This window comes from Colletes latitarsis, chromosome 11, assembly GCF_051014445.1.
Source record: "Colletes latitarsis isolate SP2378_abdomen chromosome 11, iyColLati1, whole genome shotgun sequence".
NCBI classification, from domain to species: Eukaryota; Metazoa; Arthropoda; class Insecta; order Hymenoptera; family Colletidae; genus Colletes; species Colletes latitarsis.
Genome location: NC_135144.1, coordinates 21,622,044 through 21,644,768, shown reverse-complemented (window position 1 = coordinate 21,644,768; position 22,725 = coordinate 21,622,044). Strand labels below are relative to the sequence as shown.

General features: G+C 36.8%; 1 protein-coding gene across 17 annotated transcripts in view; it reads right to left on the bottom strand.

Moving 5' to 3' along the window:
* Positions 1-22,725, bottom strand: part of Nrm (neuromusculin) — a 457,462-nt gene that overhangs the window by 107,372 nt on the left and 327,365 nt on the right. For all 17 annotated transcript variants that reach the window (XR_013080582.1, XR_013080588.1, XR_013080585.1 and 14 more), the window contains exon 5: positions 16,641-16,802. Coding sequence is in view for 7 of the 17 variants with exons in the window: in XM_076776376.1 (XP_076632491.1) it covers positions 16,641-16,802 (162 nt within the window). In the remaining 10 variants the exon portion in view is untranslated. The remainder of the gene's footprint in view (positions 1-16,640; positions 16,803-22,725) is intronic.

Below are 22,725 nucleotides of genomic sequence, written 5' to 3'. Positions count from 1 at the left end.
TAAATTGTACCAATTTCCCCGGAACTCAACGCAACTACTCTAAATGGAAGCACAACGTACTGAACTTCTGCCCTATTTATTCCACTCGAGAACGCCAAGAGGGCCCTTATCGATTGAATTATTTAATTGGCGTCTTACCTTTGATATAATTCAGATTTTATACATCGACGAATGCAAACGGAAGAATTTAAATAACTCTCGATTACTCTTTTTCCGCGGGTTCACTTTTACATGTTAAACTCAGTTTACGTCTCGAGCATCCAGTATTAACCACTCGACCAATAATTTAAAAAAGAAACTTCTGTTCTAACGATTTACTAAAATATTTCTCATTTTACATATCACTGAATTCAGTTTAAAAATTAAGATTCGGACAAATATCATTTTTTGGATTTAACTCCAATGGTATTCCAGTGTTTTTGTAATAAAAAAAACACTGTTATAAACTATTCCAAACATCTACAGTAAACATTTATTTATTCATCAGCTACCTTTTTAAAATTGATCAATATAAAATAGAATTAATAATCTTGACTCGAGTAGTTTTCGTTCTTCGCGCCAGGCGACGCCGCCAAATTCTGTGTGTTTGTGATTTCCAACAACAGAAATTAATTACATTGATTTCGTAAAATTGACGTTTTCGTTCGTTCTCACGTAATATTTATGGAATGAATTAATCTTGGTAGATTGTTGCAGCTAACGTATACTGTCGAAACAGACGAGTGCACGTCTGATCGTGAGATCCGCCGTCCGACAAGGGAAGACAAAACCTGCCCTATTGTTTCCGAAAGGGCACTCCGACAGATTGGCAGATGCTCCGCAATATCGGTTTAAGATAGAAGAGGATCCTGGGCGCCATTCCCTCACTTTTTACTACCCACTGAATTATAATTAAATAAATCGGAACAGAACTTCGAACAGTCTTTAACGAGCAATTTTTAAATTTATTTTCAAAGCCTAGAAATCACTTAACTAAATAAAATACCAATTAATATTTCAACCAATATTAATAGTACAAATTAATCATTAATTACATACTTCCATTTCGTTTGTTCCCAAAAAATTCCTGACAAACCACAAAAAGGTGTTTTCGTACCTTCCTCACTTGTAGAATGGCTTCAAAATCAAAAGGCAGCTCGCAACGTGTCAGGAACATTTTCGCAAAATGTTTTCGTTTCGCGAAGTAAAATGGCAGGTCGAACCGTTTACGAAGGAATAAACTATGCTCGCTGGTGCCGCGTATTTTATTCGTTCCCCTTTCCCCGGGCCCTAGCGAGCCAGGGAAATCCGTAGAAAGTTTTCCCGCGGGCGATTATACGAAAGATAATTCTGGACCGAAACCGACGAGCGGGCAATCAGCGAAACGACGCGGGAAGAACGCGAAGAGGAGGACCGTCAATTCGGAATAGAGGACGAGCAAACAGAGAATTTAATATCGGGGATTGCATTTGCCTTTAAACCGCGTCGTTGTACCTCTCGTTCGCGGCAGGAAAGCCGAAAGAAAAGGTGACAAGTATCCATTCTTCGTTTCACCCGCTCTTATTTTGCGACGACAATCTTTCGAGTCCCGCGGGAACCATCGAGAGAGAAACCGGTTTATCGGCTTTGGCTCGCGTTGCTTACGCGAGTATTTTTCGAATAGAAAAGTTCATGCGTAAATTAAAGAAAACCAACGGGAATTCTGCTAGCTGAGACTTCGATCGTAATTGTTACAGAGTCACGTTTCTAAAATTATTACGCGAGAATCAACACCTTTGTTTATCGACAAAACGACGTTGCCGACAAATTGAGAATCCGAATTTATCGATTATCTACCGTAATGACTCGAGTAGCTTTCGTTCGTCGCGCCAGGTGGCGCCACCAAAGTCTGTGTGTTTGTGATTCTCTTCGTAAAATTTACAAAATAGAATTTATAATCTCGAATCGAGTAGTTTTCATTCCTGACGCGCCATCAAATTAAAAAAAAAAGATTTAACTTACCGGAAGTGGATGTGTTAGTGGCAAAGGAGCCATTGGAGTTACGCGGTCTCGAACGTTCGGAAACGTGATTTGCTCCGCGAATACCGTCTTCCACTGGTAACGATCGCAGATCAACTGTGACCGCTCGGAACCTTTCCGAATTCTCTGTGACGATCCGCGGGTTCGGTAACCATTATTTGGGTTAGTCGAACGTGATTGGCCCCTCGATTTCCCCGGAGGAGGGGAACCGACGTTTCCTCCTGGACAAAGCGTATTCGGAACGTTTTCGCTAATTAACCCTCGTCCAACCCTGCCTGGGTCATTTTTCACCTGTCTTATGTATCCACAGTGTTTCGGTGTCTTCGATGGGATCCACGCTTGGCGATCGTCCGCCATTTTAATTACTCTTACAACGAACGGCGCTCGATAGTTCAACTATCGTGGTTTTTATTATTACTAGTATTTTAATGAAACGATAGAATACAGAGTCGTTTGATACTTGATCGGTATTTATAACATAATAAAACATTTATTTTTTTATTTCCTAGTTTTGATTGAAATACTTGTTCAAGATACACTCCTTCAAAGTGGAACAAAGAGTTGAATAAAATTATGCATCAAGTTATAAGTAGATTTCTTGTACCAAAGGCTTCTATCTTCGACTTCGCGATGGCTTTAATTATGTAAATAATAATACAATTTCTCCTTGTGTGTATTAATGTGTGTTTTTTTTTAATTCTATCGATAAAAGAGTATCGACTTAAAGACTCGAGACATATCAACGGCGGACGCGCGTGAATCGATTAAGTAAGCCGCTTTTAACGACTTGCTGTGGATTTCAAGTCGACTAGTGGCTGAAACGTATCCGCGAAAGTCGCGCGACGGGCGCAGCTGCTGTCAAAAAGTCAGGTTTGCGAACCTGTCGACGGGAAAGCCCCGTCTGAAAGACACCAGCCGGAGTTTGCAGACGCTTCTTGCGGGCAAACAAGACCCGGAAATCGCATCCCCGTCGATTTTCAAGGCTTAAAAAACTCTCTTTGGACGGGTCCGTGCGACCGGGCGGCGAAGAAAAATTTTACTGCGAACAAAGTCCCCGCGGATAATTGATTGGGGAGAACAAACAGCTCCGAGAGACTCGAGGAAGCTGACGATTTATAGGAATTCGAAGAAATACGAGGAGCAGAATTATTTTTTTCAGAACTGTGGAACACGAGCTAGAATAATTGGCTTCATTTTGGTTCTATGGAACGTCTCTGTCACAGGAATTAAATAGTTAATGGACGATAATGCTTTATTCTTAAGTTTTTCTGGGAACCAAAATGGCTGCCACTGGAGAACCAGAGTACCCAAAACGATCCATTTCAATTGTATAGCTATAATTTAAGTTTTCTAGCAATTTAATGCTTTTTAAAAAGAATTGAGTAGTTAATGGACGATAAAAGGTGTGTTTTCAAGTTTTTCTGGGAACCAGAATGGCTACCACTGGAGAACCAGAGTACCCAAAACGATCCATTTCAATTGTATAGCTATAATTGAAGTTTTCTAGCAATTTAATGCTTTTTCAAAGGAATTGAGTAGTTAATGGACGATAAAAGGTGTGTTCTCAAGTTTTTCTGGGAACCAGAATGGCTGCCACTGGAGAACCAGAGTACCCAAAACGATCCATTTCAATTGTATAGCTATAATTGAAGTTTTCTAGCAATTTAATGCTTTTTCAAAGGAATTGAGTAGTTAATGGACGATAAAAGGTGTGTTTTCAAGTTTTTCTGGGAACCAGAATGGCTACCACTGGAGAACCAGAGTACCCAAAACGATCCATTTCAATTGTATAGCTATAATTTCAGTTTTCTAGCAATTTAATGCTTTTTCGAAGGAATTGTGTAGTTAATGGACGATAAAAGGTGTGTTCTCAAGTTTTTCTGGGAACCAGAATGGCTGCCACTGGAGAACCAGAGTACCCAAAACGATCTATTTCAATTGTATAGCTATAATTGAAGTTTTCTAGCAATTTAATGCTTTTTCAAAGGAATTGAGTAGTTAATGGACGATAAAAGGTGTGTTTTCAAGTTTTTCTGGGAACCAGAATGGCTGCCACTGGAGAACCAGAGTACCCAAAACGATCCATTTCAATTGTATAGCTATAATTTAAGTTTTCTAGCAATTTAATGCTTTTTCAAAAGAATTGAGTAGTTAATGGGCGATAAAAGGTGTGTTTTCAAGTTTTTCTGGGAACCAGAATAGCTGTCACTGGAGAACCAGAGTACCCAAAACGATCTATTTCAATTGTATAGCTATAATTTAAGTTTTCTAGTAATTTAATGCTTTTTCAAAGGAATTGAGTAGTTAATGGACGATAATGCTTTATTCTTATGTTTTTCAGGGAACCAAAATGGCTGCCACTGGAGAACCAGAGTACCCAAAACGATCCATTTCAATTGTATAGCTATAATTTCAGTTTTCTAGCAATTTAATGCTTTTTCAAAGGAATTAAATAGTTAATGAACGATAATGCTTTATTCTTATGTTTTTCTGGGAATCAGAATGGCTGCCACTGGAGAACCGGAGTACCCAAAACGATCTATTTCAATTGTATAGCTATAATTTCAGTTTTCTAGCAATTTAATGCTTTTTAAAAAGAATTGAGTAGTTAATGGACGATAAAAGGTGTGTTCTCAAGTTTTTCTGGGAACCAGAATGGCTGCCACTGGAGAACCAGAGTACCCAAAACGATCTATTTCAATTGTATAGCTATAATTCAAGTTTCCCAGTAATTTAACCTTCCTTTCGGGGCAAGTAAAATTTACAACGGGAGGACAAAATTTCAGTAAAATTCTTTCGTTGTAAAAAGACAGTAAAGCAGAGTCTTGAAATATGCTCGTAGCTCAGGATTGGCGATGAGTATTTTTGAAGGTTTGGCACGTTCGTGCACCAGGAATCGACCTTCTTTATCTTGAGATATAGCCAACCTTTTATCGTGCATGATTCTTCGTCATCCCGGGAACCCATTTTCATCGGAAAACCCGAACAGCATGGTGGAAATTCTTATACAAATATAAAGCTTAGAAATATCAATATTCTACTATAATATTATTCGCTAATCATCAAATACAAACGCTTCGTAAGGATTTATATAATTTCAAATCCACTGATCTCTTCCAACAATTCCAACAATTTTACCTCAGCACTAAGACGAGAATTTTCAGGCCTCCCGGCCATATAATTAATAATGCAAACTGTATGGTTTTATTTCCCCGGTTTGTTCCACTTTCGTACCACGCCGTATTTGCAAGTTTCAATTGTTCCTCGATCTGGTATTGTAAACGGCACGCTTATGAAACGAGCCTGCGTAACTCCGTGTGTAACAACAAACCGCGGATGTTAACGAGAAAAAATTGCATTTTTTCAGCGAGCGGAAAATTTCAAAAAAATTTCGATCCTATTTCGCCGCGCGTATTTGCGGTTCTTTCGCCCGACGAGACTTTTCATTCTGAATTTCGAAGATAAACCTTTAAAATAGAGTCCCGACGAGTATTTCAACGATGACAAAAATGAGAAAAGCAAAACAACGGAGGATACGAAAACGACACAGGCGAACAAAGAACGTTAAATTGCTCGTCTCTCGTTTCCTTAATTGAAGCCAGATGTAGTTTAAATATTACGTCGTTAATTGCAGACGGCGCGCGAATTTAATTGAGTACAATTGTCAAACGGATCCGCGCATCCCCTTTTGAACGGAGTCGCTTGTTATTCGTATATTTAATGAATGATTAAATAATTATTAACAAAATTGTATCCGATTTCGCGGTAAAAGTGTAGCTTTACAAACGGATAGTTTTGCGATTGTTCGCTAATAGCAAAACACGATCCGTAAATTTATCGCCGGCAGGTATAATGATAACAGCAACTGGCTTAATTTGTAGAGTTATCCCATAAGGAATAATTGATCGGCCAACGCGTCGGAATATGGAATCTGCCTTTGGTTTCGAATAAACCGAAAAGGTGGATTTACCATTGGAAACGTAATTAAACCGTTGTTTCCGTTTAAACGAATATAGTCGAAAATCTTTCGTGCTCCTACGAGCTCCAATTATTTTCTTCGATCGTAAAAACGCAAAAAGGCTGCAATCGTTCTTGTTATTATTCAAATAATTTCCCTATTGTAGTATAATTATTTTTTAACATCGAGCTTGTATCCTGTTTCAGACATTAAGGATTTTTAATGTCATTAAGAAAATATAATATTTTATGTCTTCTATACTGTTTCATTTATAATCTAACAATATTAGAAATCAATATAAAGCAACGAAACAAATAATATTATCATAGTAGTTAACTGATACTTTGGTTGAACTTTGGTGTAGAATTTCAACAGATCATTAGAACTGTTTCCAATCAGAAAAAGAATAAATTAACATCCGAACGTAGAGTGGTCGAGCGGGACAGCTTTGGACGCTCTTCGATAACGTGAATTTTGGCACAGACGCCGTCAAAACATTGAAACCGAACCCCCAGCAGTGTCTGAAATGAATATTGTAACAGATTTGCTTGGGAACAATTCGGTACACGCGTCCAAAGTGTCAAAGAGGGCCTCCGAGTTACGGATAATCTCGAACCAAGTGGCTGACGGACAATTGGTTCCAAGACGTCTTCTCCAAGCGGTGCAAACGGGGTAAATCGTGCCCCTAAATTACGAAGCACGTCTTCTTTCACGCACAGACGACGAAAGGGAAATAGTTTCACCGAGTCGGAGCATTCTTTCAGCAATCGAACGCCCTCGATACTCCGTAAAAGGAAAATAGCGCGAGACACGATCAACTCTCGAGTCCCTGGGATTCAGAGTCCCGACATGTTTGCTTTTAAAGCATACCATCCTCGCCATATTTGCTCTTGCAAGAACGTAGCTATTTACTCATTAAATCTCCAGCTCGTTCGAGGGAATAAAATTATAACGAGCATACAATTTCAGCCCTTAATTAGCGGTTAGGATACGTGCTTACTTTACCCCTTGGTGTCCTTGGTTCGTTCCATCGATGGGAGTGTAAACAATTTTCAACGTTAAAATTGTGTTTCCTCAGGTCCTCTGAATATTTGTAAAATATGTCTTATATCAAAACACGGAAAACGTAGAAAACTACGAAGTGCTATTTACAGAATTCTTTCATTAACATAATTATTTACGAAAATTGCGATTCCCTTAGTCTTGGAAATGGGGGTGGTTTTGGGCTCGTCGATTGCATTTTTCGCGGCAATTTTCAAACCCTTTACTCGTCGTTCGACTGATCGACACTTTGTCTTTCTGCAATTTTCACTGATTCTTTTTTCTTCTTCCTTTTTTTATTTCCCAACGAGCGACGTTTCTAAAGATGGCTGAATGGCGTGGACAGTCGGCTTGATTGGCTCACCTGCCAAAACGACCAGACACTCGCACGCACGGCCATATTCGGCCATCGACCCGGACCGATCGCGTGTGACATCGATTCTTTTTCGCTGTTGACACGCTCCAATCGCGGAGGCTATTGTTCCCGTCGCATGATTGCGCGTGTTTATGTTTCGGCCACTAGCTAGGTGACCTGTCGCCCCCCCAACCTGGGTTTTATATTCTTCGATAACACTTTCGACGAACAATCGAAAGCTTTCAAACAGAAAGAGACCTGTAATTGCTTTACTAATTGTTTAAAAACAAAATTAGTATTTTGTTTCTATTCAATTTTCTTCGACTTTATGAAGGGACTTATTTTTCTAGATTTTAAGGTCATCGACTTTTTTTTAAATTAACTATATGTTTTTATTGTTACTACAAATTGAACAGAATGATATTCGAGTAATGATAATTTTGTAGGTCATTTACTTTGGCATTGTTGACCTGAACATTGATTAGAAAAAATAGCAATAATCACATTGAGACTATCTTTGATCCAATGATTCAAGACAGAAAGACTTGTAATTGCTTTACTAATTGTTTAAAAAAAAAATTAGAATTTTGATTTTATTCAATTTTCTTCGACTTTATTGAGGGATTTATTTTTCTAGATTTTAAGGTCATCGACTTTTTTTTAAATTAACTATATGTTTTTATTGTTACTACAAATTGAACAGAACGATATTTGATTAATGGTAATTTTGTAGATCATTTACTTTGGCATTGTTGACCTGAAGATTGATTAGAAAAAATAGAAATAATCACCTTGAGACTATCTTTGATCCAATGATTCAAGACAGAAAGAGACTTGTAATTGCTTTACTGATTGTTTAAAAAAAAAATTAGAATTTTGATTTTATTCAATTTTCTTCGACTTTATTGAGGGACTTATTTTTCTAGATTTTAAGGTCATCGACTTTTTTTTAAATTAACTATATGTTTTTATTGTTACTACAAATTGAACAGAACGATATTTGATTAATGGTAATTTTGTAGATCATTTACTTTGGCATTGTTGACCTGAAGATTGATTAGAAAAAATAGAAATAATCACCTTGAGACTATCTTTGATCCAATGATTCAAGACAGAAAGAGACTTGTAATTGCTTTACTGATTGTTTAAAAAAAAAATTAGAATTTTGATTTTATTCAATTTTCTTCGACTTTATTGAGGGACTTATTTTTCTAGATTTTAAGGTCATCGACTTTTTTTTAAATTAACTATATGTTTTTATTGCTACCACAAACTGAACAGAATGACATTCGAGCAATGATAATTTTGTAGATCATTTATTTTGGCATTGTTGACCTGAAGATTGATTAGAAAAAATAGCAATAATCTCTTTGAGACTATCTTTGATCCAATGATTCAAGACAGAAAGACTTGTAATTGCTTTACTAATTGTTTTAACAAAATTAGTATTTTGTTTCTATTCAATTTTTTTCGACTTTATTGAGGGACTTATTTTTCTAGATTTCAAGGTCATCGACTTTTTTTTTAAATTAACTATATGTTTTTATTGTTACTACAAATTGAACAGAACGATATTCGATCAATGGTAATTTTGTAGATCATTTACTTTGACACTGTTGACCTGAAGATTGATTAGAAAAAATAGAAATAATCACATTGAGACTATCTTTGATCCAATGATTCAAGACAGAAAGACTTGTAATTGCTTTACTAATTGTTTTAACAAGATTAGTATTTTGATTCTATTCAATTTTCTTCGACTTTATTGAGGGACTTATTTTTCTAGATTTCAAGGTCATCGACTTTTTTTTTAAATTAACTATATGTTTTTATTGTTACTACAAATTGAACAGAACGATATTCGATCAATGGTAATTTTGTAGATCATTTACTTTGACACTGTTGACCTGAAGATTGATTAGAAAAAATAGAAATAATCACATTGAGACTATCTTTGATCCAATGATTCAAGACAGAAAGACTTGTAATTGCTTTACTAATTGTTTTAACAAGATTAGTATTTTGATTCTATTCAATTTTCTTCGACTTTATTGAGGGACTTATTTTTCTAGATTTTAAGGTCATCGACTTTTTTTAAATTAACTATGTGTTTTTATTGTTACTACAAATTGCACAGAATGACATTCGAGCAATGATAATTTTGTAGATCATTTACTTTGGCATTGTTGACCTGAAGATTGATTAGAAAAAATAGCAATAACCTCCTTGAGACTATCTTTGATCCAACGATTCAAGACAGGAAGACTTGTAATTGCTTTACTAATTGTTTAAAAACAAAATTAGTATTCTGTTTCTATTCAATTTTCTTTGACTTTATGGAGGGACTTATTTTTCTAGATTTTAAGGTCATCGACTTTTTTTTAAATTAACTACATGTTTTTATTGCTACCACAAACTGAACAGAATGATATTCGATCAATGGTAATTTTGTAGATCATTTACTTTGACACTGTTGACCTGAAGATTGATTAGAAAAAATAGCAATAACCTCCTTGAGACTATCTTTGATCCAACGATTCAAGACAGGAAGACTTGTAATTGCTTTACTAATTGTTTAAAAACAAAATTAGTATTCTGTTTCTATTCAATTTTCTTTGACTTTATCGAGGGACTTATTTTTCTATATTTTAAGGTTCTCGACTTTTTTTTAAATTAACTACATGTTTTTATTGTTACTACAAATTGAACAGAATGACATTCGATCAATGGTAATTTTGTAGATCATTTACTTTGGCATTGTTGACCTGAAGATTGATTAGAAAAAATAGCAATAATCTCCTTGAGACTATCTTTGATCCAATGATTCAAGACAGAAAGACTTGTAATTGCTTTACTAATTGTTTAAAAAAAAAAATTAGAATTTTGATTTTATTCAATTTTCTTCGACTTTATTGAGGGATTTATTTTTCTAGATTTTAAGGTCATCGACTTTTTTTTAAATTAACTATATGTTTTTATTGTTACTACAATTGAACAGAATGATATTCGAGTAATGATAATTTTGTAGGTCATTTACTTTGGCATTGTTGACCTGAAGATTGATTAGAAAAAATAGCAATAATCTTCTTGAGACTATCTTTGATCCAATGATTCAACCTTGACTAATCAGATAACAATTTTTGATCAGAAACAATAGCTACTATAAACCATAGTAAGAATAGAACGTTGCTGAATAAAATGATCTTCAAGCAACGATAACTTTGATGGTCATTTGCCTCAATCTTCTGATATCATTGGCTTTGAAATCGCTAAAGAGAGACAAAAATTGACAAAATAGTAATTACCATTTTGATCAATTAACAACAGACTAGCCTAAGCTTACGAGGTTCACAACGAGATCGTAGAAGAATTATATTATGAAGACTCGAGCCTCCCAAGCTAGGCAGATTAGAATTATCGTTTTATCGCGACTATACCCGTTTCCAGGGCGCAGGTTGCCCCGAAATAAGGGTTCCCCGTAAGTCCACGCGAACCAAATCGCCAGCCAACTCGGGTAACAGCGAACAAATGGGTGGTTAAAGTCCCGCCATTCGCCCCAGAAACGTTTCTCGCGCGTCTCCGTGGCAGCGGCGTGAATTTCTCAAAGTTCTATCCACGAAAGGTACGAGTCGGAAAAAGACAACACCGAGCACCGACGGTAACGGCAACTAGATTAAGGGTTAAAGTTACGATCCTGGATGCCACGGAACCGGTTTCATCTTTTTCCTCGTCTCTTGATCCCTCGCAGATCCTCCGTCAAAACGTAATAACGTTATCGCGAGGAAACGGGGAAACAAGAAACTTCGACCCCGTGGATTTGCGAAAACGTTGATAAAATCAGAGTTAACTGTTGGTAGGTAACCGAAAAGGGGGGGAAAAATAGAGGGCTAGTAATTATTTGGTCGGAAAATAATTCTAAATCCGAGAAAACAAGTTGCAAATAAATATTTTGCTCACCGATTTGTCTGAGAACCACCTAAAATCGATAGAAGTATTTTTTTGCAATAATTACTGCACGTGTGTGAATATAAAAATTCCAAAACGAAAGGGTTGAAAATTGTACGACTCTAAACTCGAGTTTTAAGTTACGGATTTTTAAATACCGATTGTTAAATAATTTAGAGAGTAATTTATTTAAGAAAAATAGTAGTGTTTTGTAAATTAACCCTAACCCAGACCTGATTTTCTTAGTTTGACAGCGTCTGTCTGCGCCTTAATACCATAGACGTCTAAGGGCAGATGCTCCTTCTGCCCCTGTCTTGTCACGACTCTGACTGTATGATCTATTATACTGCCATAGATCTGTATTAGATACTAAAGGGATTAACATGTTCACTGTTACAATTCGGTTGGAAAATCGCCTACCACAGAGAATTCGTAGTAATTCAATTCAACGTAACATATACATCTAATTATGTGAAAATAATTGAACAGATCAACCGAAGCAGATTCATCAGTCTGATTTTAACTGTTTACAGAGACAAGAAATAGAAAAAGTCGTATAGAGAAAGACTCTGTAAATAATTCTTCAACTTTTCTTTCTTTTCTTGCTTTTCAAAGATTGCAAATATTTTTGTTCAAATTTGCGGGTAACGATTTTTCGTTTACTACGTTTAAATACAAATATAGACAAAATTGCGGACTTTTATTATTTAATAAAATATTTTCGGGACGTTGAAACGACCCTGGACACTAGTTTAGGATTAAATTATATACGTAAGATCATAAACCATTATCCTTTCTCTTAATAAAGAACACTGATTTTGCTCCGTCTGCAATAAAGCTCACGTATAAAACATGATCCGGTGCATAAAATGTGTTTTATGGGTTTATGAAAGTTGTAGAGGAGGATTATTTTCTCAATCGTGACTTACGACGCGAACGTGGATCCGCTGTTAAATAATTATTAACGCGTCTCGAGTTTCTTCTACTTTTTTGTATAATGAATAAATATTATTTAATCGTAATTTTGCTCTGTAAACTTAGTAAAGTAACTCTCGTTTCTTAACCATACTTTTTTATCATCTTCGTACATTTTACTACGAATTTGGATAATGGATATTTTATTTTATAAAAATATTACTTGTTCTTTGATATTCATAGTTTTGAAGATCGAGCTATAATGTTCAATACTAACTTTGAAATTAGTACCAGATAAGAAATCTAGTTAGGTTGTACGATTTTGACAATTCTAAAAAAAAACTAGTCTGTCGATTTTTCAAAAGTATGTCACACGTATTTACCGACTATTAACACTCATCTACGAATGAAAAGAGAGAGAAAAAGTGGAAACAGTACGTCAGATGAAGAATTTTAAAAAATTTCCAAACATCCCTTACGAGTTGCTGTTACTTAAATTTTCTTCAGCGTGGGGAAGATCGACAACGACTTTATACAAAGAACGAGTGAAAATTGCAAGTTACTTTAGCACGAGTGTCCCATTACTTCCACCGGTCTATGAATAAATAAATTATTGCAGCCATAAATACTGCACTCGATCTCCTATACGATTTATACATCACGCACAAGGAGCTGCACATACAGGGTGTTCGGCCACCCCTGGGAAAAATTTTAATGAGGGATTCTAGAGACCAAAATAAGACGAAAATCAAGAATACCAATTTGTTAATGGAGGCTTTGTTAAACAGTTATTAACGTTTAAAGTTCCGACAGTACTGAATTTTTTTCTCGAAAATGCGTAGGATTTCGGGGGTATGTTTAATGACCAAAAGTGATTGAAATCGACCCTTGCAATCGAAAATAATTTTTTTAAAAGAAATTGAAATTTTTTTTTCCCGTCGAAAAATTGCACACCTCGAATTTTTTTCTCGAAAATGGGTAGAATTTCGAAGGTATTTCTAATGACCAAAAATGATTGTAATTGACCCCCGCAATCGAAAATAATTTTTTCAGAATTAATTAAAAATTTTTTTTTTCGTCGAAAAATTTCACTTCTCGAATTTTTTTCTCGACACTGTGTAGGATTTCAGGGGTATGTCTATTGACCAAAAATGATTGTAATTGACCCCTGCAACCGAAAATAATTTTTTCAGAATTAATTAAAAATTTTTTTTTTCGTCGAAAAATTTCACTTCTTCTTGAATTTTTTTCTCGACACTGTGTAGGATTTCAGGGGTATGTCTATTGACCAAAAATGATTGTAATTGACCCCCGTAATAGAAAATAATTTTTCCAGAACGATTTGAAATTTTTAAATTTAATTGTTAATAACTTTTTAGCGAAGTCTCCATCAACAAATTGGTATTTTTCATTTTCGTCTTATTTTGGCCTCCAGAATCCTCTATTAAAATTTTCCTCGGGGGTAGTCGAACACCCTGTATATTTCAATAACGCTGCATAGTTGAACTGTACAACACGATATAGAATTAATACACGCAAAGTTAATTAAAAATCCTGGCCAATATAAATATTCATCGCGCGTGATATTAATGTTTCCCAGCGACGTTACGCGATATTACGTATTACTTATCGACCATTTCGGCCTAAATCACGTAACGCCACCTGTTCGATAATTCCACGCAGTAGTTATGGCCTGATATAGATCAGACGTTTCGCGTAGGTACTGTGTAGTGATCCTTACTTAATACAAGGGCTACAATACCGTATTGCCGTAACCGGATGCCACGTAGATATTTGATACGATATAACGCGTTACACGTGGGTTATCTTATCTTTTACCGAAATTGAACGATCCTTATCTTAAACTTCAAATTCCAAACGCGTCCGGGCAGCCAAGTTTTGGTAAAACAGTGTTACCCTTTGCGATCGAATTTGGTAGTCGTTTCACCGCGGCCATCTTGCCACATTAGCATGCCAGACAACGGATATTACAACACAAGCCTTGAATTATTTATAAGGGTGTTCGTTGACACTCTCGTTGCACCAAAACCAAACCATTATTGACGTTTCTTTAACACGTTGACTGCCAGTCTGAAATCCTAAAATTGTTTACGAGACCAAAACTTCGATTTTAGACAATCGTAAACTACGTAACGCAAAACTTGCAGTACTTCCGTGACTTTACTAAAATTTATTTCCTTTAACGTTTCAACTTCAGAATTAATTGTTTTAGTTCCACGGTTAAAAGTTCTGTCACCCATATATGGATGAAGTGGCAGTCAAAGTGTTTAAACTATATTCTCTGACGAACCATTTTCAAATATTTACCATACTGACAAAGGTAATAGAAAATATTTCGCTCGAATTAGAAAACCTGGCTGCCCGATTCGATTTATAACGCTTTGAAGGATTTATCGGTCCGAGAAATTAATTTATTACACTCGAGGACAAATATATCGTCGAAGGTGTACGTCGTGGAAACACTTATCGCGTCGCGGAGGAAGCGAGTCGCAAAGTAAATGCGTCCCCATAATTCAAGGATCGTGTCGAACTCAGACTGTTTCTGCAAACGAACGAAAACGACATGGCAGAGATAAACGGCGCAAAATTGAAACAAGGGAAGTGAAATTGAAAGGAACAGATTGCGCGAGATTTAATCCGGTAGAAGAAAACTGACAGGAATAAATTAGAGAAAATCAGATTAAAGGAAGCCAGTGTGAAGGGGAATTCGTTAAAAAAGAAACGCGATTTCTCGAGGCGTTTGAAACATCGTCCACGGCGGAATTACGCGTGTTTAATCAAAATGTTGACTGAAACGGAGAAGACGCTGCGCCGGAGCTCGCGCGCGCGCGCACGCGAATTTTAACGATTCCAGTTTCAACGAAAGGCAGAAAGGAAGGAAAAACGCTTTTAAAAGTCACGGTCAACGTGATTTACGACTGAAACTAGCGAGATCATAATTTACTAACAGTTCGTTTTCTTTGACTTCGTTCTTACTTTATATATTACACTTCGCTCACAAACTTCGGACAGAAATTGATCGCAAGCTTGGGGAAACTTCTTTCATCGTTCTAGTGGAAAATGTTAACCTTGGAAGAAGAAATCGTAATTCTTAAATAAATATACTTTAAGTCGTTGTTGACCCTATGGATTTTTTAATATTACGAATAATATTGGAGAACGAGGATCGTTAAATTTCTGCTCGGATAATTTACTTCGAAAATAATTATCGAAATATCGGGGCAAATACGTACTCGTTCCTGATTTTTAAAAATTACGAATAATATTGGAGAACGAAGATAAAAAAAAAAATACGCGTCAAATATATTTTTTGCAAACAGTCGCGTAAATTTTGCAAAAATTGACGCGTTGCTTGAGCGATATTTCTTGTAAGAGCTATTCTGTATTTCATTCCTGCTGCTTTACGACCGTTGAGGAAAAACCACCCCTCATGGCGGAGCCATTCATTTTATGCGTGCCTATATAACTCTTAAATTACAGAGTATATTCCTAGAGTTTCGAAATAAAAATTGCAGAACGAAACAGCCCTATTCCTTAAATACGAAATCAAGATTTCTGGAAAACTGAACGGGGAAGATGTGGAAATTAAATTCTCGATGTATTTTACAATTAAGAATTTTAAAATAAGGGTTAACTTACTAATAAATAATTTATTTTTATAATAGTGTACAGTCTCTGTAATCCCAACCATTTGCTACTTCGACACGTCCAATAATCCGATACGCGAGAGCTAGTTTCGTGTTTCAACTTCTCAGTGTATACAGGGTGTCCCACGCGACCGAGTCCAAGGGTGAAAAGAATTTTATTAGAAAAAATTGAATAGTCAATTACAGCAGACAACTGTATTATTTCTGATAGGTCTGAGTTGCACATGAATCTTGATCGTAACTTTCGAATCGATAGATCGTGTAACGACGCTCGTCTAAGAGTTGTCATTAATGGTTCACAATTATGATGGGTGGCCGCCGTAGGCTGACCTGATTACTAACCACTATCCTGAGGCACTTACGTTCCTCCATCTCCAGCAGTACGACATATTTCAGTGCAGATGGAGATCAAACGCATATTCGAAGTGTGATCTTACCAATTAGATGTACAACCTCTCTATAACACGATTAATTCGTCTCCTCGAGACAGATTCGAGATATAAAATCACACTTCAAAGAGTTCCTTTGACAATTTGACAGGTTTGGTATAGCAGTTTCAAATGAATACGACTGAAGTCGAAACCACGAGACGCCATTTTTTTCCTGCTATACGTTAAAGTACGTAAAACGGTCCTAATTGTATTGCACGTCGAATAAATTTCCAACCAATTAAAAAAACGCGCCAAAACAGTACGTATCTTTGCTATACAAAAAAAAAGGGTAGAACAGCGTCGTTTTAACTGTGGAAAAGTAAACTTACCGTGCACGTCGAGCTTGACGTCGAGGGTGAGGGGCTCGAAGAGTGCGATGCTGTTAACTTTACACGTGAAAGTTGCTCCCAGCTCGTCCCTCGTGATCTGCATCTCCAGTAAGCTGGTCCCGGTGCCTACGCCGTTGTCGGCGACCGTTGTCGAACTATTTGCTGAAACACATCGGTGCAAAACACGTTTAGCTGTGTTTTTCGAACGAGTTTCGAGCCCGGACCGCGTCGGGGTGCGTGTTACGCGACGCGTTCCCTCTTACTCATGTTGATTCTTTCGAGGGCAGAGAGACAGAGAGACGCTTGTAGCCGGTGCCTTTTATCTACTCGACCGGAGCAACGAAGATTTCTCGTCTGCCTTAAACCGATACGTCGGTGCCAATCTGCGAAGTGCCTCTGCGAAATACAATGGACCACGCCGTGTCTCGCATTCTCGCTTGTCGGACCTCGCAACCAGATATGTAATTACTTGTTTCAACGACGCGAGCAGACAGCTGTTACGAACCCCACCGACGACTGTCACCATTTAGTTCAATGGCTCTGACGTTTGACGCGTCTGGACGCTGCGTTTCCACGATCTTTTCAACGAGCCGTCCGCCATCTTTGTTTGGACAGGAAATTCCGACGCGCGCGAAATTTGACGGACAGAGTCCATTCTCTGGTGTTTTCATGCAGCGTTTCTCAGTTTTTTTTACAAAATATTCACAATTTCGATTTCGATTTTTGTTAAAAACTTTTACGTAAACTGTGAACAAAATAATACGAGATAATATCTAATATTTAATATTAATAATTCGAATGACCAGTATTTCTTTTCCTCTTTTACGAAGCAACGTAATTTTTGCATTATATATATAAAAAGTTATGTTCTGATTTTTATTCGTAAGATATCCTTCTCTTTTATGTTGAGCAATTTTGTAATTTTCATCGGATAGAAGACAAAAGGTCTTCGAGAATGAATTTTGTTTCAAGTCGATACCGTAGTTTGTTCTAGAGAAAATAATTATTTACAAAAAAACGGCATAGTAATTACGCAAACACTCTGTATACAAATTTAAATTAATTTTCAATTAAATGAACAATTTATGATCCAGTTTTATCGCACACCAGTCGTATAATCAATAGGAATCGCTGAAACTACTTTCAGTATGTAGAGTAAAAGTAAATGTGAAAATAAACATAGAAGAAAGCATAAATTATAGTAGATGATATGATCATTAGATAGAGGATGAAATGCCCTTTAAAATGAGCGTTCGTACGAGTCGATAGCGTAATTAGTTCCGGAGATATAGCGATTTTTGTTTCAAGTCGATGCGGTGGCTAGTTTCGGAGATACGAGGGACGGAAGCATTTGTTTACGTTTCATTGACGCGAGAAGAATGACCGCGCGCGCGCGTAAATAGTAGCGCGTAGTAAATTCTTGGAAATACTACGCGAAACTAGGTCACGACAGTCACGTTCGTAGGGTAGGTCAGCACGACGCACGAGCGAGAAAGAGGTCCGACGCGCTAGACGGAGACGGAGAGAGTCGAATTAAAAAAATTACCTTTTACATAAATTACGATATCTCGAAAACGGAAAGTCCGATCGTCAAAAACCAAAAGCCATTTTAAAGAGGAAGGTTTGCCGCCGCCAACAATGGCTCAATTATGGCAAAAACACTAGTAGTTTCGGAACTGCACGCGTCCAAAGTTTTATGATTTTTAATATGCGTTAATATAGGCCTTTCTGAGGCGTCGGGCGAGAGACAGCGGAATTTGAAAAATTACCTTTTACATAAATTACGATATCTCGAAAACGGAAAGTCGGATCGACAAAAACCAAAAGCCATTTTAAAGAGGAAGGTTTGCCGCCGCCAACAATGGCTCAATTATGGCAAAAACACTAGTAGTTTCGGAACTGCACGCGTCCAAAGTTTTATGATTTTTAATATGCGTTAATATAGGCCTTTCTGAGGCGTCGGGCGAGAGACAGCGGAATTTGAAAAATTACCTTTTACATAAATTACGATATCTCGAAAACGGAAAGTCCGATCGTCAAAAACCAAAAGCCATTTTAAAGAGGAAGGTTTGCCGCCGCCAACAATGGCTCAATTATGGCAAAAACACTAGTAGTTTCGGAACTGCACGCGTCCAAAGTTTTATGATTTTTAATACGCGTTAATATAGGCCTTTCTGAGGCGTCGGGCGAGAGACAGCGGAATTTGAAAAATTACCTTTTACATAAATTACGATATCTCGAAAACGGAAAGTCGGATCGACAAAATCCAAAAACCACTTTAAAGGGGAGGCTTTGCCGCTGCTAACGATGGCTCAATAATTAATAAAACACTATTGGTTTTAGAACTGCACGCGTCTAAAGTTTTATGATTTTTAATACATGAGAGACAGCGGAATTTGAAAAATTACCTTTTACATAAATTACGATATCTCGAAAACGGAAAGTCCGATCGTCAAAATCCAAAAACCATTTTAAAGGGGAGGCTTTGCCGCTGCTAACGATGACTTAATAATTAATAAAATACTAATAGTTTTAGAACTGTACGCGTCTAAAGTTTTATGATTTTTAATATGCGTTGTTAGACTGTTCTAAGGCACTGGAAACTGAAAATTCTCTCCTTTCGTATTTGCTATACTCATATATCCTATTTACATAGGAATCTAACCAGAATTTGGTACCAAATTTTATCCAGATTTTTACAAAAAAATATAAATAATATAAATCGTGGTAGACAAGACAGACTACATATTTTTCTCAGAAAACGAACAATAAGAGTAGAAGTGAATAGTGTAAAATTCATTGTACGTATACTATAAGAAAAGTCGTGAAGTTGAATGGCACTAAAATAACATTGTGTATTAGAAATTCTAAACGAAATTTTAAAAAGTCATTTGACCGGTTGTGGAAGGTTTAGTGTTAAGGTGATACGAAAATTTCGAATGAAATTATTTTTTATACGTTTGTAACGCTTTCTAAACCGAAGAAAAATCCTGAAACCGAATTCGAATGCTTTGGATCGTTATCGTTTGGCGCGCGGATTTTCGGAATATCTTTGTTCCGCGTACCGAATCCACGGTTTGTTCGATTGGGAACGAGAAGTCAGGTTTCGTTTCTCGAAAACCGACCTCCGCAAACCGCGAGGATTCCGCCTCCAATTTTCACGGTTGGTTTGATCCTTTGGGGCGGGAATTTCGGGCATAGTTGGTGGGATTTCGCCGAATTATAATTTGTTTTAAGCAGTTTTGAACAGAACTTTGAACGGCCGGTGTGAAATATATTCGGAAAGATCATTGAATAATTTTCTAAGTACATATTGCGCTCGAATGGAATCTGGATTTCAAAGTTCCAGCATTATTAAACCGGACCATAATTTGCACCTACGAACCGTGGCTTGGTACATAGTTATAGTTATTAAAATTGAAAACTAGAACGTATATTCGACAGTTGGATTTACCGACGAATCCACGAATAATTACAATTGCTAAACATTCAATGGATTCGAACAAAATTAATCGACCGGGCGTTACAAATATTTCTGACGACGTTGCGATCGATTTTGTAACATTTTGTTCGAACAAAAAGAAAAAAAAGTCCACTTTTTAAATTTCTTTCGCCCCGACGATTTTCAAGCTAGAATCTAAATACGATTTTGATGTCATTTCGCAGGATACGATCGTTCCTTGTTTTCTTTTTTTTTCAACGCAAAACAACGATCAATTCCCAACATCCACATAGCTTCGCGCCCACACACACCTTCTTCCGACATTGATGCATTATTCCAAGCGTCGTTGATAGGCTTCTACGGCTCTATTTATCATACATCCCGCGAAGTAACATCAAGTTCCAACCGTAGCAATTAATCAAGAAGAAAAAATTATTGTTACAATTACTTTTCGTCCTACGTAATCCTGGTGAAATTCGACCAAAGACGTAGCTCGACGATACGTAGCAGGTCCACCGATCTCGTCGGAAAATACTCAGAACGACAGTTTTAATAAATTATTTTCCAATTTATCGCTTTCCCTAGCAGGAATGAAATTAAATGGAAGACATAAATTTCCATTAGAGAGAGTTTGGAAAGGTCCACGGTCAATAAAGAGGTCAGGAGGAATTTGAAACTTTTGACATTTAATGACAAGGGGGATAGGATCGCGACACGTGTGTGACGGTGATCACACACACGCGGTTACTACGCACGACCACATTCGCGCTCTGCGGACGCGTTATTCCTTTGATGCAAAGCACGCGAAACGACATCAGCCCGATCCGGTCCCAGCGGCCGGGCGAACCGTCATTGTGTCATTTTAACTGCCGCGACGTCCCTTTGACAGTATTATATTAGAACACCGAAATCTCAGCCAAACTCGAAGCAGTATCGTGTAACCGATTTTCAACTATACCCGTGCTTGGAACTCGAAATTTACGCTCCCATCGTGGACGGTTGAAAAGTCACAACGCGACAGTAAATTTGTCTACAAGTTTCTCTATCCTCTATTTTCATCTACTTTTTCAGGATCGTAGATTAGGTGACCTGGTTGCTACACGCAAAATTTTTAGCGTTTCCACTCGATAATTTCGGAGATATATTTAAATGGGGTCAAAGTTTCATTTAATCTTTGGTTACAGAATTTTGTATGCATGGATGTCTCTGTGTTTGTTTTGCTTTATATTTCAGGTTCTGTATAATTATAAAATCATGAAAAGTGGTACAACAACTTCCATTTATAGAGCATTCGACTCATTCAAATTTTTGTATGGATATGTGTATGTTTGTATGATTACCTATGTTTTGGCTTTATATTTCAGGTTCCATATGATCGCAGAATCATGAAAAATGGTACGATAATTTCCATTTATAGAGCATCCAAGTCATTCAAATTTTTGTATGGATGTATGAGTGTGTTTGTTTATCCCTGCATTGCTTTATATTTCAGGATCAAAAAATTATAAAATTTGGTACGATAACCTCTATAAATTGACTTCCAATTTGCTTTATTTTGCTAAATTTTTGGAGAAAACGTCCATTGCAGAATTCTCTACATTTGAACGTTATATACATGTAGCGTACTTTCAAATCAATAATAATTATCTACCCCCACGTGAAATTCTATTCTTGCGACGTCCTCAGCTATTTTTTCCCTCGAATAAACTCAATCGTGTTGGTGGGTCAGCGCAATATTCGCCGTTTACGGTTACAACTGTCATCCTTAATATCAATCAAAATGTCACGCAATATCCCAAAATTGTGGGCCATTTTTTCACCCCTGATTTACCGGACTTTGCCTGTCATGGGGAGTCTTGTCGTTCCCATAGACACTCGTTTGCCAACAAGGATCATAAAGGACCAAGGTTCCGGGTCCAGCGTCGGTGAGATTTCAGTTTTCTGGGCTTCATTTAACGGAAGAAAGAATTCTCGTTACCTTAATCTTGCCTTATTTAGATGTAGATGTTTCCGGAGGAGACTCGAGACAATTGTTTCGGGACGATCAATTCTCGCGGTAACCTCCTTGGCCATTAAACGTCTGTCACTCAACACTTTTTACTTACTTTTTCTGTCATTAGAGATCGTTACGGTCATCATCGAACTGTTTCACAGACCGAGGTAGGGAATACAAACTTTATCAAACCTGCGTTTGATCGAACAGCGACGAAATCACCGGTAATACTGTGTACTCGAATACTTTAATCCATTTAATTTCACGAATTTCTTCTTTGAAGACTGAATTTCAATTTTGAGAATGTTTTTAAAAAGTGTTAATATATTATACATTTTAATGTATGATTTATAAATGTTCTACTAGAGAGTTTAAACATAAATTTAACGCGATATTGGTCGGTACTTGCGTTTATGGTTCACAGGTCAGTCTGAGAACTCGTGGACCTTGTTTCGTAAAATACGAAATTTTCAAAAAGAATTTAAAACACTGTCGATTGAGTGAAAATTATTTGCACGATTTCCTGGCTTCTTTAAAGATAGCAAATGGCAGGAATGTTAGAAAATAAATGAAAGTTTCGCTTCTGGAAATTGTATTATCATTATCAAAAAATAGAATGTGTCATCAGGGGCAGAAAAGTTACAAAATTT